At 36.9% G+C, this 19,005-nt stretch overlaps 1 protein-coding gene across 8 annotated transcripts in view; it reads right to left on the bottom strand.

The window, feature by feature from the left end:
- The window catches only part of RNPC3 (RNA binding region (RNP1, RRM) containing 3), an 81,051-nt gene extending 67,075 nt beyond the window's left edge, over window positions 1–13,976 (bottom strand). For 5 of the 8 annotated variants that reach the window (XR_003434389.1, XR_003434388.1, XM_027114505.1 and 2 more), the window contains exons 1-7: window positions 13,444–13,785; window positions 12,255–12,302; window positions 7,758–7,876; window positions 6,804–6,887; window positions 6,276–6,387; window positions 5,105–5,173; window positions 1,931–2,073 (exon numbers count right to left, since the gene is read on the bottom strand). Coding sequence is in view for 6 of the 8 variants with exons in the window: in XM_027114505.1 (XP_026970306.1) it covers window positions 1,931–2,073; window positions 5,105–5,173; window positions 6,276–6,387; window positions 6,804–6,887; window positions 7,758–7,876; window positions 12,255–12,302; window positions 13,444–13,635 (767 nt within the window). In the remaining 2 variants the exon portion in view is untranslated. Of the gene's footprint in view, window positions 1–1,930; window positions 2,074–5,104; window positions 5,174–6,275; window positions 6,388–6,803; window positions 6,888–7,757; window positions 7,877–12,254; window positions 12,303–13,443; window positions 13,787–13,817 lie in introns of those variants that run through there. The other 3 variants (XM_027114508.1, XM_027114509.1, XM_027114506.1) reach the window with 2 other exon arrangements.
- Window positions 13,977–19,005: the final 5,029 nt, after the last annotated feature.

Raw genomic sequence — 19,005 nt, 5'->3', positions numbered from 1 at the left:
CAATCACAGTTTACCAAAAATTTTATGAATAAATCCAGTTATACAAAATATATGTCTATATTCATAGATTGCTCACCCAAAGTATACTAAGGCTCTACACAGTGCAAGGCATATGTTAAGTAACTAATCAATAACTAATCTGCTGACAAATACATAGTGGCATATTTTATATTTCCAGAAGATAACAGAGAAGCATGAAACCAGAGGTTAGTTCATGCAAAGGCTTTGTTCTCATGACTCAAGATGAATTAGCAGAATTCCTCACTACATCCCTAAATGGAAACCTAAATAAACAAAAACAAAAATGGTTTTAGCTAGCCTATTAAAGCATTTCTCATTACTATCATTATTTTTATAAAGAAAATAAAATTTACAGGTTAAGTAATTAGCCCATTGCAATGTTCTACATTCTTTATTTAACAAGTTAGTCTATTAAGAACTGCCAGCCTTCCTTATTGTCTCTATTCAAGACAGATACTCTATTCACTCCTATTTTAGTAGTTCCAACATAACTCCTTCCTTAAGAAAGAGAAAATATATGGAGCCACTACTCAAGTGGATGTTGCCTCAGTAATAGTCAAATTGCTGCTGATTACTTGTATATATTGCTTAGATTCTCTGCTTGGATTTTGACTCCTGTCAACCACTCCTTCTGTATCTGGTTGCTTCTGTGCATATCTGCCTAAGATTCCCATCATTGGCCTACACAGGTATTTTAGGCTAGGGGTTGACAAATTACAGCCAAAGGACCAAATCTAGTCAGTGTCTGTTTTTCTTAAATAAAAAGTTTTATTGGAAGATAGCAACATCCAATTATTTAGGTATCATCTATGGCTGCTTTCCACTACAACAGAACTCTTTGGCTCTATACAGAAAATGTTTAGCAATTCCTGTTTTAGGCTATGCTGTGGATTATATACCTGAATATTATTAACAATTTACTGCTCTTTGCCAGAATCTTTAAACAAAATATATGTAGATCATCAAGAACAACTAATAAAAGAATAATTCATTTGCAGTAATTTTTGTGAATGTTTTTGTATAAAATCCTATAGAATTGCTCTAGAAATTATTCTGAGGTGAATAAAGTCCAGGGGAATAAGCTGACAAAAACAGAAATATAACTTAATTTTGTTCTGTAAAGTCTCCACAAACACTGAATTAGTAAATAATGGATCACTGCCCCTAGGGCACTGATGTTTCTGCAAGCATGTGCTCACATCAGTTGATCAATACATACCTAGTTTTACGTGTGTTTCTGTTTAAGAACACCTTATTTAATATATATTGTTGATTCATTAACATTGAACTCACAGTCAATAGTGCTATAACTCAGGCCTGAACAAAGTTTATCTAACACACAGCATTTTCTCCATAAAGCACATCACAACCTTCCTGATCTTGGATACACTAGACAGCACTTCAACACTATGCTTGGAGACCATTTTAAACAGCAACATCAACAACAAACAGCACAAAAATGTGCAAAACATGGTACAAATAGACAGTGAAAAAGACACTTGTTTACGGTATGAGAGCTGAAGCAAGAAGGCAGAATGTCACCTTGTTCTACCTCATCTAGGAATGTGCATGTCAAGAGACTCAAATTTTTCACCATTCTGCACATGCTGTCTTCAGAAGACCATAAAAGCACTGTAATTATTGATGCTGGTCATAAATAAATAAAGGATCAACTGTATACCATAATCATCAATCCAAAAAATTACTCATAATACAAAAATGTTCCCGTAAGTCTTGATATCTAGTTTCAGGTCTTAATCTATAGCATGATGGGGAGTTGGGGATGGACAAATTCTAAAGACCCCGAATTATGAAGAAGTGTATGCAAAACTTAAGAAGAGCAAGAGAATCTCTCTCCCATATTCTATGTTTCTTAGAATCTAAACAAATATTATTTGACATTGCAAACCTTTGACGGTCTTCATCATCACTGCTTTCATATTCTGATTCTTTACTAGATAATTCCTCATCCTCATCTGGCAAAGGAGGTTCCTCCGGTGGCTGAGGAGATGCAGGTGGAAGAGGAGCATGTAGTGGCATATAGTCCTCATACTAATTAAAAGAACAAAGCAAAAATACTATGGTAATCTATGATGTTTAGAAAACCATTTCCATTCAGATACATGATTCTCACATCTCTCTACCTCATGATTTTCTTCTACACATTCAACATATATTGATGAAATACTTGTCTTAGCAGCCTTTAGCTGATCACAAAACTTGTTTCTTCTTTCTTGGCACTTAGCTGGACTAAATTTCCAAACCTCCTTTGCAGTTAGATTTCCCCTGAATTTTAGTCAATGAAATGTTAGCATAAAAAACTCCCACACATATAATTCTCTCTTTCTTCTTGATCTGCAGGCTGCATGGTGATGTCCTCACCAACTTGGGAATGCAAATAATGAAGATAACTTATCTTTTAAGTGACTCAGTAAAGGAGAACACCATTCTGCCCTACTTTTGGAATGAACTTGGCACGAGCAAAAAATAACTTGTATTGTGTTAAATTACTAAGATTTGAGTTTTATTTGTTAATAGCAGCTAGCATAATCTTTGCAATGTGCCAGGAATTGAGGTGTTGGGGTTATAAAGAAAAATTATGCAGCTAATAGTATACACATTAGAAAAGCAACCAATACACAATACAAAAGCAAATTTTCTATTTAAATGTTAGCTCTCGGGCTTCCCTGGTGGCGCAGTGGTTGAGAGTCTGCCTGTGGATGCAGGGGACGTGGGTTCCTGCCCCAGTCCAGGAAGATCCCACATGCTGCGGAGCGGCTAGGCCCGTGAGCCATGGCCGCTGAGCCTGCACGTCCGGAGCCTGTGCTCCGCAACGGGAGAGGCCACAGCAGTGAGAGGCCTGCGTACCACAAAAAAAAAAAAAAAAAAGTACTAAGGGTACATATATATATAATGGAATATTACTCAGCCATTAAAAAAGAACGATGTAATGCCATTTGCAGCAACATGGATGGACCCAGAGACTGTCATACTGAGTGAAGGTAAGTCAGAGAAAGATAAATATCATATGGTATCACTTATAAGTGGAATCTAAAAAAATGGTAGAAATGAATTTATTTACAAAACAGAAAGAGTCACAGATGTAGAAAACAAATTTATCACCAACAGGGGGGAAGTGATAAATTGGGAGATTGGGGTTGACATATACACACTACTATATATAAAATTGATAACTAATAAGAACCTATTGTATAGTACAGGAAACTCAATACTCTGTAATGGCCTATATGGGAAAAGAATCTAAAGAAGAGTGGATATATGCATATGTATAACTGATTCACTTTGTTGTATACACCTGAAACTAACACAACATTGTAAATCAACTATACTCCAATTAATAAAAAATAAATAAATAAATAAGTACTAAGAGTACTATAGCAAAATATTAGGTTGGCCAAAAGGTTCGTTCGTTTTTTTCCGTAAGATGGCTCTATTAGCGGTTAGCTGTCTTTAACTTCATTTGAAACCATTTTGTTTGTGACAGCTTGTCATATCAACGTACATTTAAAAAAAAAAATTATCAAAACTGGTGAATTTTTGTGTGGCCATTTTAATATCGATGGAAGAAAAAAAGCAACATTTTCAGCATATTATATTTTATTATTTCAAGAAAGGTAAAAACGCAACTGAAATGCAAAAAAAGATTTGTGCAATGTACGGAGAAGGTGCTGTGACTGGTCAAATGTGTCAAAAGTGGTTTGCAAAGTTTTGCTGGACGATGCTCCATAGTCGGATAGACCAGTTGACGTTGACAGCAATCAAATCGAGACATTAATTGAGAACAATCAATGTCATAGCACGCGGGAAGTAGCCGACATACCCCAAATATCCAAATCGGGCAATGAAAATCATCTGCACCAGCTTGGTTATGTTAATCGCATTGATGTTTCGGTTCCACCTAAGTTCAGTGAAAAAAATCCTTCTTGATCATATCTCCGCATGCGATTCTCTACTTAAACGTAATGAAATCGTTCCGTTTTAAAAACAAATTGTGATGGGCGATGAAAAGTGGATACTGTACCATAATGTGGAATGAAAGAGATCGTGGGGCAAGCAAAATGAACCACCACCAACTATACCAAAGCCCGGTTTTCATCCAAAGAAGGTGATGCTGTATATATGGTGGGATTGGAAGGGAGTCCTCTATCATGAGCTCCTTCCAGAAAACCAAATGATTAATTCCAACAAGTACTGCTCCCAGTTAGACCAACTGAAAGCAGCACTTGACGAAAAGCACCCGAAATTAGTCAACAGAAAATGCATAACCTTCTATCAGGATAACGCAAGACCACATGTTTCTTTGATGACCAGGCAAAAACTATTACAGCTTGGCTGGGAAGTTCTGATTCATCTACCGTATTCACCAGACATTGCACCTTCAATTTCCATTTATTTTGGTCTTTACAAAATTCTCTTAATGGAAAAAATTTCAATTCCCTGGAAGACTGTAAAAGGCATCTGGAACAAACAGTTCTCTGCTCAAAAAGATAAAAAGTTTTGGGAAGATGGAATTATGAAGTTGCCTGAAATATGGCAGAAGGTAGTGGAACAAAACGGTAAATACACTGTTCAATAAAGTTCTTGGTGAAAATGAAAAATGTGTCTTTTATTTTACTTAAAAATTGAAGGCACTTTTTGGCCAACCCAATAATAACTAAAATTATTCAAGAGCAGACATAGCCTACCATTGAAATTATTGATAGATCTGCACAGTAAATTCTAATAAAAAATCATCAACCTTTTAAATAAAACCAGAAAGATAGAAATTTTAGACAATTCAGTATGTTAAATGTAACTGTCCTATAGGATAGCACAACATCCTAGGTCAAAGGCCTGAACAACAACACTGGCAGAAATGATGCATAAATTAAAGCATCTCTTTAATGTTCTGGCTTTCTCCCACTTTCAATTCTCCACTGGACTATTATTATGTTAACTTTACACTTGTTCATTTTCAATACACATTAGAGGTCACTGACACAACATTTGTAAAATTTAGCCTCAATAATTTCACCTCAAGAAGAGAAATTTTGAATCTTGAAAATTCTAAGAGCTTTCTTACCATGGGAGGCCTTGCAGTAATTGGTCCAAAAGGTGTGGGCAAATTCATTTTATTCATAAGATGAAGCACCTTAATAAAAGTGGTAAAACATTTAAAATAAAATAGAAAAATGATGATTCAACTCATATCTGATATTTTATGTACTTAAAAACTTTGCAATAACACTATTCATTACTTTAGTGCAAAGGAAAGACCACCTCTTGCCTTTATAATCCCAGGACAGGGATAAACTAGTATATCTCAGGCACTGGTGTATCTCAGAAGATTAGCCTTCCTAAAATATTTGTCAATTCTACAAATACAATTATTCTCATTATTAAAAATGTCATGTTCTTACAACATAAAAATTTACTGAACTGTTTTTTTCCCTTGATTATTGTGAAATTATGAAACACAGAGAAGTACAACAAAGAAGATAAGTATCATCTATATTTTGTACTTAAAAGTACGTTTTATTGTCAGTACTTTCAAGCATTTGCTGAGGGGTCCTCTATGTCCTTTCCTTTAAGAAAGGAAAAGGTGTATGCTAAAGTAACAAAGAATTACCGAAATTATATTTCCCAAATTAGCTTATGTTTATTAGTATTATTAATACTAAACATGTTAGTATTTTTAAGCTATAGTTTATAAAAGCCTTTACTTGAATGTAGTAATTTTTTATTACCTTTTGCAATGGACTGAATGTTTGTGTCCCCCTCCAAAATTCTTATGTTGAATCCTAATCCAAAATGGGATGGCATTAGGACATAAGGCCTTTGGGAAGTAATTAGGTCATAAGGGTAGAACCCCCATAAATGGGATTAGCGTCCCTTATAAAAAGCACAAGAGAGAGCTCTCTCACCCTCTTTCAGCTACATGAGGATACAAAGAGAAAACGGCCATCTGTAACCCAGAAGAGGGCCCTCACCAGAACCTAACCGTGCTGGCACACTGATCTCCAACTTCTAGCCTCTAGACTGTGAAAAATAATTTTTTATTATTTAAAAGCCACCCAGGCTATGGTACTTAGTTATAGCAGGACAAACTAAGACAACTTTAAAATACTGAAACATCATTGTCCCTACAGGAATTAGTGTAATACTATTATTAAAAAAAGTTTGAGAATTAGCATGAAAAGTAACATATAAGGTTATACAAGTATTTACTTTGAGGAACGTTTTATTCTACTTACCTGTACGTAGAACTTAGGCACACTTGCCAAAGCATTTACTATGTTTGCTAGAATTGTGCTTGAAGGTGGTGGGTACATATACTTGAGGCATGAATTTAGAGGAAAAGTCAGCCTAAAAAAAATATTTAAAAATGCTTATTGTGTTTTAATAAGTTTCATATCAATAACTCATTTTAGGTAACCTAATAACATACAAATTGCTCAAATGATTCAGTAAGAGTACTCTGTTCCTAAAAGATCCAATTGATTACATTTAAAAAGAAACTTGCCTTCTGATTGCATTACAGAACAATACGGCATTTCTTATCAGAGAATATCTTACAACTTTGAACATTTTAATGGAACCAAATTCAGTGACAAACTCTTAGAGCTCAGTATGTTTAATCAACACATTAAAAATATGCACGATATATAATAAAATGTTCTTTAAAAAATTATCTTATTTGCAATACACACACATCCCCCACATATACCACCTATCCAAAACAAAACCAAAAGAATAATGAAATACAAACAAAAAATGCTAACCCATGGTTTGGTGCAATTCCATTTTCTATGGTTAAACAATCAAGTTCTTTCTTTTCTTTATCATCTTCCACAGTATCATCAGACCTAAGAAATACAGAATCAAAGTTGATCTTACCTTTAGAAATACAATGAAAAATTGCATACAAAAATGACATATTATCTTTTTAAACAAGGCATTATGAAAACAGTTCCATAAGTAAAACTTTCAACTATTTCTTAAGTAAACACCAATAAAAAAGAGTATCTATTCCAGGTATTATAGAAGGCATGGCACATTTTCATTTACTCTTCACAGCAACCCTATGAAGATGGTATGATAAATCTCACTGACACCCCCACCCCACCAAAACTGAAGTTCACATGGTATAAATCAGTGGCACACAAATTTCCTCAATGTACATCAATGAGGGTCTGTTAAAACTCAGACTGCTGGGGCCTATCCTCCTCCCCACCCCCAATACCCCAAATTTCTGATTCAGTAGGACGAGGTTAAGGCCTAAGAATCTTTCTTCCAGTCAAGATCCTAGACGATGTAGCTGGTACAGGGATTATACTTTGAGAGCCACTGGTGTAAAGCAAATTTATAAAGGTTGTATAACTACAAAGAATTAACAGCTGGGACCCAAATACCAGGCCACGCCTATTCACGACACCTTACTATATCTAACACAAGGACTTTATACTAGTTACCTTCCCTCCACTTAAAGTTGAATGCTTTTCCCCCTACTCTTTTCCCACTTCACATTGATTAATTCCTAATATTAAATCAATACTCAGGTTCCTAATGCACAATTAGGAATGAACAAATACATTGCTTTAATGTACTAGATTCAGTAGGGAGATATAACCATTTACTGTTTCAAATTATTTACCTGCTAGTCTGAAAACAATCCAAGAGCAATACAACGGATTAAAAAAAACACTTTTAAAATGTACGAAAACCTATCTACATACCTTTTCTTTTTTTCAGTGCTTGAAGAAGGACATGGTGAATGAACCTGATCTTGCTCTTTTGCAAATTCAACAACTAAAGTATGACCTAAAAGCTTCAGTTGATGAAGTCTTGTCAATGCCTTCAGTTGAAAGAGTAAAAAAAAAAAATTAATAACTGTACCAAAATTATTTGTTAGAGACCATATATAAATAATTTATACATGTTTTTTGTTAACGCTCGTAACATTTCCTTGGCTATTTCTTACCCATTTCTCATCTCAGGCTGCCAAGACTTCATTACTTATTAAGCAACTGCTTCCAATCACTTAGGAAAACTAAGATCTGGTTAAATACAATGCTGCCTATACCCAGGCAGCTGAAAATGGTTAGAAAAACCAACATAATGAATTGGGCTAGTCTCACTTTAAATTCATAACCACAAATCTGAGGATGACCCTTAAGGAAGCCACAGTCAAATATATTAGTTCATTTTTTCTACCAATCTCTAAGACAATATTTTGTACTATTTCCTTCTTCCTCAACCTCACAATACTCCTGTCACATTATTTTAGCCTAGGATACTGCTTCCTACTTTGAGAAAACTGAAGCAACAAGATGAGAACTTCAGATTTCCCACCATAAGTTTCCATCTACCAGCTTCTGCATCCACATATTCTATCTTCTATCTGTCATCACATGTTAACAATCCATGTTTTTATTTAAATCTAGTTGTTTTACTTGTATACTAAATCCCAGCCTCTCTTCTGCTCTCTGGAACTGTACAGGGTGTGTTCCTACCTACATTGCTAATTTTCTGTCCTCTATTGGATCATCGACATCAGCATACAAACATAGTCTGATTTCTCCCATCCTAAAAAATATTTTTTCTTCATCTGTTGATCCAACTTATCACTCTCGCCCACCCGCCCCCACCCTCACTTCGCTTTAAATTACTCTTGCGGTAAAACTCAAGAATTATCTATGCCCTCTATCTAAAATTCCTCCCTGCCCATCCAGTCTCACACTCACTCCAATCAGGTTCATGCCTTAATCAGTCCACTGACACTGCTTGTCATAAACAACAAATTCTGTACTGCCACAACAATGGTCAATTCTCAATCTTCATTTTACTGCATTTAATGCAATCACTCCACTCCCTCCTTCATACATGTTCTTCACTTGGTGTCTAGACACTATAATTTCCTACAGGTTTCTTCCCAGCTCATTTGTTTCTACTCCTCAATCACGGTGGCTTATGCCATCTCAAACTCTTAATGCTGTCATGCTCCAGAGGTCTATTATTGGTCCTCTCTATCTAATCCAGCACCCTAATTTAAAAAACCATCTCTATGCTGATGATTTCACAGTTTATAATTTCAGCCCAAACCTCTGTCCTTAAATCCAGGAACATATATCCAAACTACTGGAAAGCTTCTCTTAATTTTAAATATTTTAAAATTAAGACTTCAGGAATTGAATCTTCTCTCCCCATCCCCCCTCAAATGGTCTCCATAGGGAACCTTCCGATGGTAACCCCCTTCTTTCACTTACTCATGTCAAAAATCTTGGAACCATCCTTAACACCTCTTTCCCACATTGCATATCCAAGCCACTGAGAAATTCTGTTTGCTTCTACCTACAAAATATATTCAGAATCTGACTATTTCCTACCATCTCCATTGCTACCATCATGGTCCAAGCGACCATCATCTCTGGACCGAATTAACAGTATAACCTTTTAAGAGATTTCCCTGTTTCTACTCTTCCCTGCCTTCTATCTACTCTCAACACAAAGTGATACTTTTAAATATAAGGTGAATTATGTTACTGCTTTGCTCACAATACTACAATGGCTCCCAATTTTACTCAGAGTAACATCTATGGTCCTTACAGTACCTACATGATATGGCCCTCTTACTTCTCTGACCTCAAATTCAATATCTCCCCTCATTTTTTTTGCTTTAGCCACAAGCTAGTGCATGCCAGCTATTCCTCTTACTAGAATGCACTTCCCCAAAATTCCCTTAGCTAACTTCCTTCACTTCCTTTAAAGTGTTGCTCAAATATGACCATAACTACCTTAACTGTAGCTTAATCCTCCCAACCCAGCACTCCTGATCCTATCGTTCTTTTTTTATAGTATTTATCATTTTCTAAAATATTAAACTCATTAAGTTTATTATTTATGGTCTGTCTCCCCTTTGAGAATGTGAGCTCCGATGAGGGCATAAATCTGTGTTTTATTCATTGATATATCCCAAGACCTAAAGCACTATCTAGCACATAGCAGGCACTCAATATTTTTTGAACAAATGGAACGTTAGGCCTTAACAGGGACTATAATTTTTTTTTTTGTGGTACGCAGGCCTTTCACTGTTGTGGCTTCTCCAGTTGCGGAGCACAGGCTCCGGATGCACAGGCTCAGCAGCCATGGCTCACAGGCCTAGCCGCTCCCCGGCATGTGGGATCTTCCCGGACCGGGGCACAAACCCGTGTCCCCTGCATCGGCAGGCAGACTCTCAACCACTGCTCCACCAGGGAAGCCCAACAAGGACTATAATTTTATTCTACCATCTTTATGCATCCTTATTCGACTCCATTATACAAAGCAAGTTTCTATACGTTTCAATAATTTTCAAGTCCTTAAATCAGCCTAGACCTCTTACTATCAGTGAGCCTTTGATTATCTGAAATACAGCTGAATTGCTTTAAGTTTCTTCCTCTCAAAATCTATGTCACACATTCTTTTCAAAGTTATGGCTTTTAAGTTTTAATGTTAGACAATGACTGGTTCCATGCCCTCTCCTCCAAGTTAATCTTGACTCTAAAACAAGGTGGTTTTCATTACCATATTATACTAAACACTTTTTATGCTATATTTCAAAAGGTCTTTTCTGAAAAAAAATTTTTCCTATACTTTAATACATATAATGTGAAAGTCCTCTGTAATCCCATCCTTGGAGAAAGACATTTATTATTCAATTTGGTGTATAGCTCTGCTACATTTTGTTCTATGCATAAACTAACATACACAGTATTGATACTAGTTTTCCAAAATTCCAAGGTTACATATTATATGTTTTGCAACTTTATTCATGTACTCTATCTGGGCTACATTCCTTATTAATACATATTCATTTGAGCTCATTCTCTGAGGGTTGTAGTCCAGTGTATGGATATACTACAATTTAAAGTATCCTTCCCTTTTATTGATAAGAATTTGGGTCATTTCTATAGTTTCACAATAAAAATACTTTACTAATAGACTGTGTTCATTCTTCACCTTGTGTCATCACAGGATCTTATCTTCTTAAAACTCTCTTCTCCTTGCATCCATGAAAATTTATTTTCTAGTTCTACTTCCTTTTTATCTTCTCCCTCCCAGTCTTCTTTGCTGGCTCTTCTCCCTTTGGGCAACCATATCCATTTACCTTGTTGAGGAAACTCTATTTTTAACCCTGCCTCAGCTCTAGGTCCATATTTTTAATTGTTTTTAAAATACTTCCACAGAAGTAGCCCACAGACTCCACAAAATTAATAGATAATATGTGAATTCATTACCTACCTTTGCAAACATCCTCTGAATCCTGCCCCTGTCAACTAATGTAATAACCCAATAACTCAGTCCAAAAATTTCCAAGTATTCCCTCTCTCTCAACCACTACATCTACAGGGATCACAGGACCAAAAAACACAATCTCTACCAAATTTGTATCTACTTCTTCCTTTGTCTTCTTACTGCCTTATTCAGATCCTTTCTCTTGCCTTAGCCATTATAACATTTCTCTTGTCTTTGCTTTCCATTTGGTCTTTCTAACTCTAATCTTTTTCCATATCCAATCCATTACATGAACTCTACCAGATGTCTTTCACAGATCTGACCATATTACTGGTCAGCTCAAATATATCAAGTGCCTTAAGAATAACTACTAAACAAAATTCAATCCCTCCCTCCCTTCCACCCAAATTTAGACTCAACCTATCTTCCAAGTCCTATTTCAATTTCAACCCTTAGTTTTTGCTCCACTTAGGACTTTCCATGCCCCACAGCTTTATTTAGTGTTCTCTAAACCTGGAAGGTCCAACTGCCTTTGTTTTCTTCTCAAAATCTAACTAATCATTAAAGGCCTACCTCAAAGGTCACCTCCTTTGCAAATGATCCCCTAGGATTTTTTTAAATATATATATTTTCCATATAATGCTTAAAACATCTTGTCTTGCAACAGTTACAGAGATAGTTATCAATGTTTGCATCCTTTAGAATTTGTCACTTTTAATTACATATGAGATTACAATTCAATTTTAATTCATGTTCCAGTTAATCTACAAGTCTTATGTCCAAACATTGGGCAAAATCTGCCAAATGACAAACCAAATGTAGCCTATGGAAATACAAACCCTTTTTGTATTTGAAAATACAAACCCTTTTGCTTTTAAAAACTATAGTTTAAAATTATGCTCCATTTTTTAAAACTGGATAACAGAAAATTGTTAATAATAGAAAAGAAAAAGTCATACCTTTATAGCTGCTTTTTCATTAGGGAAAGTAGCAAAAGCTGTATGTTTCTGAAAAAGAAGGTACAAATTATTTCAAATATAATTTCTCATAAGGAAGTCTGATATTTTACCAGCTGACAGTGATTTGACACATTAATAAAATCACAGAAAAGGACAGAAAATCCAGATCATTTAACTGATCACTAAATTCAGTACACTGCTTTTGAATCAGTTTAGGATCAAACTTCTTTGAGATGAAAGATTTTCTCATATAAAGGGGCACACACACACAGCATGTTTTACATATATTTTCAAGTAGTTCGACAGTCCATAAGTTTAAAAACCCTTACTATACACAGAGGACCACCCTTAAACCATCCAAACATATAAAATATCTTCCATGTATAACGCATCTACGATCTAAACCTTCCTTTATATAGCCAAATGCAAAGTTTAAATTGGTCTTTCTCCTAACTCAGTAATTCTCAACCCTGGCTGCATTATTAGAAACACGTGAGGAGACTTCAACCACTGATGTTTTGCCCCATCACAGGCCATCTGGCAGAAACTTAACATCACCACTGCTATTTTAATGGAGAGAACTCATCTAAAACATCTTCAGGTATAAAGGAGAATAAAGTAATTGTGTACATCCCAGTGTTGGACTTTGAACAGTCTTAAAATATTGCTCCCTGAAGGATTCCGTTGGAAATTTTTTATGAATAACATCCTCGTCAAGAACTTAGTAGAAATCCTGTAACTAGTTTACTCAAGTTACCGACTACTGTAGCTTCTCCTCTATTTTGATTAATGTCTTAACGCTGGCTTATAAGTACCAAGATTTTTAAACAGTCCTTCGTTACATATTTCTGAGAGTACTCTTGAGCCTAAGAGAAATACCTCCAAATTCAGAGGAGTTTCGAGATTCCCAGGATGGGAAAATGGAACATAACTAAGCTTCTCTTTTCATTTTTTCTTCTTTGCCTTTCTCACTTGCCCTTTTCCGCAGCGCGGCGACTAACCTAGGCTCGAGCCAATTAAAACCTGACTTGGGACTATTTTGATATGAAGGAGGAAAGACTGGGAAGCCCCCACTACACAAGCACATTTCCCTCACTCTTTTCTGTCTTCTTCCTTCTGTCAGAACTCCCCCTCCCCAGGTCAACAGCCAAGGGCCTTCCCCGGAGGCTCGGGACTGGCGCGCCCTTACCAGTCGCCCCTTATCGGACAGGATGCGCACGGACTGCGCCCCGAAATACTTCAGTAAGTCCTCTTTCTCCTCAGCAGTCAGCTCGGCTGGCAGGTGCCTCACTAGAAGGGTTCGGTCGCCCCGCGGCGGAGAAAGCGAAGCAGAGCTCTGACATCCTCTCGACAACGGCAGCGGCTGTTCCGAAGCCGCCATTTGTCACGGAGAACCAACAGGGAAGCCACTGAAGAAACCGCAGTGATCATAAAAAGCTGAGCTAAGTAAGTGTTTTCCCACTTCGCGCTAAGGATTCTGGAAACAAGGAAGTAACGCGAGAGATGTCGCCTTCTCGCGAGACCTGCACCACGGACGGGTGCCAACTCTTCGGGGACACGTACCTCAGAGTGAAGGGCAAGGTTCCACGGTGATGGGAAAGCAAAACGATTCAAATTTCAGGTAGTTGATGACGGCATTAAAAACAAAAATTCCCTCGAGATAGGTGTAAGGATTTTAAAAAACTGTCAACGCGTGAGAGACTTAAGCCGCGTTCACGAAAGAGAAAGTAACCCCAAGGCCGGATGGAGTCACTGCTGCGCATGTGCTAGCTGGGAGCGGGTCTGGGCGTGGCGCCAGGGAGGTCTGGAGTTGCGATAGCCGGGTTTCTAATCCTGGGAGATTGCAAAGTGCTTCTGATTGGCTGGCTGGGATTTGGTGTGGGAGTACCGGATCTGTGTCTACATTCGGGATGATAATGCCTAAAGATTGCACATTCTTTCTTTGGCTCAGTAGCCTTCACGTAGGCAGGCGAACTCAGTAAGGAACAAAAAGTTGAGACAGACACTTGTTTTCTTGAATCATCGGACACGTAGCAGCAGCCTGATACGGTCTGGCCGTGGTTCCTTCTCACGGAATTAGCGGCCTCTAGGAAGAGATGCCCTAATATAAACCCCATCAACAACTCTAAGGTGTAGGTACTCCTCCCCATTTTACAGTTGAGCACTCTGATGTACAATACAGGGAGGTGTAAGTCACACAGCTATTAAATGACCGAACTGGGATTTGACCCTGCTAGTGTGACTGGCCTTTACACTATTCTAACCCGTTTCTGAATGGAGCGAGGCAGAGAAGTCTTCCTTATTCCATACAAAGAGGGCATTGAGGATTCTGGATAGAGGTATTATTTTAGGTGCAGCTACTACAGTCTGGAGGCCCAAGGTGCCTCTTAACTGCTCTTTTTATTTGCTACTTGATTAGATGGTAACTGTATCGCAGTAAACAACATATCAAAGTTTGGCTCCCATGGAAGACGGGTTGGGGAACAAGGGAGGAACAGACATTAATAAAAACTTGAAAAACTATGGAGAACCCCTCCACAAAATGTCATGTATATAGAGCTAGACCATGAGGGCTCTGTGGGTTACTTTGAAGTCTTGATTAAACCAAAGAGCAATTGGAAACTGACAGAATTTTTAGTAGAGGTCTGTGTGTATGTGTATATGTATGTAATGATTAAATTTTAGGTATGAAAATTTCTCTGGTTGCAGTGTGGAAAATGGAGTAGAAGCAGGAAGACCAGTTGGGCTATTGCAGTAGCCCAGGCAAGACACTGCTAGAAATAGTTAGGTAACAGTAGACATGGAGAAAAGGAACAGGAATTGAGATGTATTTTGGAAGTGGAATTGAGATGTATTTTGGAAGTGGAATTGAGATGTATTTTGGAAGTAGAATTGATAGACTTGCAGATGAAGAAGAGTAATTAAGGATAAATTTTGAGGTTTTGGCTTGAACCCCAACTGTCCACCATCTAGGTGGATGATGATGCTATTTACTGAGCATGAGAAGAGTTAACTAAAGTGTAGCTAGATTAGAGACTGTAGGGGAGGAAGGAACACATTAAATTTAAAGTATCTATTCAGTATCCAATGTTTCAAGTAAGCAGTTGGATGTGTAATTATGGCATTTTGGAGAAACATCAACGCTAGATACATATGTAACATCAACACATATAATATTTATATCCAAGGTACAAGAGTGTAGGTAGAGAGAAAGGGGACCAGTATTGATCCATGGGGCATGCCAGTGTTGAGAAATTGAGAGGAGGAAGAACAAGGTAATACTTTTTCTCTTGGCACTTACACTGTAGTAATAAAGACAGACTAAAACATGTAGATAAGTAAGTAAATGAGTTCCTTTTGGAGAGTAAATAAGTGCTTTGAGGGGAAAAAAAGACAAAAATAGACCCAGGGTAGAGGGATAAACTGATTGGAGAGGGCATGCTACTTTAAACACTCCTTTACAGGCTTTTCCCTGCATCTCTTATAGTTATTATTATGTATGATTAGCATATAGTAGACATATATAAATATTTGTTCAATGAATGAATACATGAATGGATTAACTTTAATATTACCACTGCCACCTATGGTCAAGAATTGCTACATGGGTCATCAAGGTAAGTTTAGTGGTCTTTACTATAATTGAGATATCACAGCTCAGTGAAATAGGAACATGAGAGAATTTTATTTTCTCTTAATTACTTTTAGTTGTACTCAATTAAATCTGCCTTATCCTTCCCTTGACAATAGCTCAGGCAGATTTCATAATGTCTTGGTCATTTTCAGTTACTAACAGTCCAAGTCGATTTGAAATGTCAACTTCAAACTCTAATAAGGTCATGCTTTTTACCCTCCCCTCATATAAGGCTTGACCTGAGGGATAGGAAGAAGATGTAATTTGCTTTCATCTCTGCCATGTTTAAGTGGAAGTGGGTGTGGTCTGCTTTGAGTTGCATTTTTCTCATTTCCTTTTCTTGGTATAGCCCAGAGGTTCCCAAACTTTCTCAGCTCCTGGTGCCCTTATTGTCTCAGTAATTTTTTTCACAGCATCCCTAGGTGCCACCTTGTTTCCTGTTACCCCTTGATTTTTAAGAGGCACTGCCACCTGGGCTGACTCAGTAAGGTTCAGCAATTATTCCATATATTCCTCTACTTTTTCCAACTCCCATGTGAGGTGCAACCGTGCGATTCATTCTGGTCAGTGGGCTGTTACGAAGGCAACATGTGTCAATTCCAGACTATAGTACAGAAGAGGGTGTGTGAAAGCAGTGATCTTGGAGGCCACATATTGAGGTCAAAGAGCTGTGAGGTAAACACTGCATAGAATACCTGGTCACCACATCAATGACAACTTCCCTACAAAAGTGCTTGACCCCCTCCAAACCTTGCATAAGTAAGAAATAACTTTTATTAACTTTTATTATGTAAATACACTGATAGTTTAGGGTTAATTCTTTTTATTTTTTCAATTTTATTTTTTTACCATAGCAAAGCCCATTCTTTCACCAGTAAAAATACACTCTGATGGTTCATTTTATGTGTCAATTTGACTGGCCACAAGGTACCCAGATTAAATATTATTTCTGAGTGTGTCTCTGAGAGTGTTTCTGGATGAGATTAGCATTTGAACTGTTGAACTCAGTAAAGTAAATTGCCCTTTCCTATGTGGGTGGGCATCATATATCCATTGAGGGCCAGAATACTACAAAAGGTAGAGAAAGGAAGAATCACCCTTCTTTTCCTGCCTCACTGATTAGGCTGAGACATCTCATCTCATCTTCCACAATCAGACTGGGTTCTACACCATGAATTCCCCTTGGTTCTCAGGCTTTCAAACTGAGGCTGAATTACACAACCAGCTTTCCTGGATCTCCAGCTTGCAGATGGCAGATCATGGGACTTTTCAGGCTCCATAATCACATGAGCCAATTCCTCATGATAAATACCCTTTTATTTATATATATATATATATATATATATATATATATATATATATATATATATTTATACTTTAAAAGTATATAAATAAATATATACATGTATAAATAAATACATGATATTTTAACATATAAGTATATAATATTTTATATTTTGTTTTTATAAAATATAAATATAATAAATATTAAATATACTTTTATTTAAATTGATTCATGTATAAAAATTATATACATAAATTAAAATGTTATTTATTTTTATTTATAAATTTTTAGTTTATTATACATGTGTAATACTATATATAATATATTCTTCAATATGTTTTTATTATCACAGCCAGAGTGATTCTATTATGCCCTCAGAACTCTCCAGTGGCTTTTCCTCTCACTTAGACTAAAAGCTAAAATTCTTCCTTTGATTTCTAAGAGCTTATATGATCTGGCTCCGCCAATGTATTACTTTTTTGGCTTCATTTATTCTTTCCCCCTCCTTCACACTTCACTATAGACATACTAATCTAGCTGTTCTTGAACTCTTCAGACACATGACTCAGATCTTTGTAGTACTTGCTAAAACTTTGAAAAAATGCTTTTCCCACAGATATCTGCATTCTGGCTCCCTTTCTTCAGGTGCTCAAATGTTACCTTTTAACTAAATTGTTCGTTGTCAGTCAACACCATCTCTGCCTCTTCTGTTCTGTTCTCTGTGTTGCAGCGGCTGAAACACAGGAAACTAGATTTTTCATTATTTTTGTTGTCTATTGCTGTGTAATAAATCACCCCAAAACTTTGTAGTTTAATACAACCACTATCAAAGACTTTTCCTTTTCTCAAGGCAGAATTTATGTCTTCGTTACATTTATTTTTATACTAGAAATCATCATATATAAATTTGAGTGCGTATATAGTTTCCTTATTACTGGTAAGCTCCTTGAAGATAGGAATTGCTGTATTCATCTCTGTATCCTCCAAGGATTAACATAGTGCCTTAGAAGTAGATTAGTAGTCACTGAATGTTAAAACATGTAAATTAATATTACTCACAAAAAACTAAAATATATCTTGCTGGCAACTAGCGATTGCATACTCATTGATTTGCATGATGACTTTAAGAAACCAGGCTAAAGAGTTCACTGAAAAATTATCATACTGGTCAAAGACAAAATATCAGTATTATTCTGTGTTACTTATTGAGTGATGATTATGTGTGGATCTCACGGATAGTCATTTGTAGATTTACTCTCTGTGTAAAATAAACAATTTACATAGCCATGAAATCTTATGTTGGTGTGCATATGAGGGCAAATTTTTGTCATCAGCTTTCAGAAAAATAATCCTTAATATTTGTTTAGGGCTTCCCTGGTGACGCAGTGGTTGAGAGTCCACCTGCCGATGCAGGGGACACGGGTTCGTGCCCCGGTCCGGGAAAATCCCACATGCCGCAGAGCGGCTTGGTCCGTGAGCCATGGCCGCTGAGCCTGCGCGTCGGGAGCCTGTGCTCCGCAACGGGAGAGGCCACAACAGTGAGAGGTCCACGTACCGTAAAAAAAAAATATATATATATATATATTTGTTTAAATAACATGTAAACCTGCCTTTTAAGCCAGCAATTCAATTTTCAGAATCTATGTGAGACAGCTGGTGCTGCCATAACAAATACCATAAACTGAGTGGGTTACACAATAGAAATTTATTTTCTCATAGTTCTAGAGGCTCAAAGTCCAAGATCAGAGTGTCAGCATTGTCAGGTTCTTGTGATAGCTCTCTTCCTGGCTTGCCTTGCTGCTGTGTCCTCACATGGGGGGGGGGGGGGGGGG

The sequence above is a fragment of the Aethalodelphis obliquidens genome, unplaced genomic scaffold (assembly GCF_003676395.1).
Source record: "Aethalodelphis obliquidens isolate GAN/ISIS:26980383/991018 unplaced genomic scaffold, ASM367639v1 scaffold13, whole genome shotgun sequence".
NCBI lineage: Eukaryota > Metazoa > Chordata > Mammalia > Artiodactyla > Delphinidae > Aethalodelphis > Aethalodelphis obliquidens.
The sequence above is the reverse complement of the archived record's forward strand: the minus strand, read 5'-3'. Positions and strand labels throughout refer to the sequence as shown.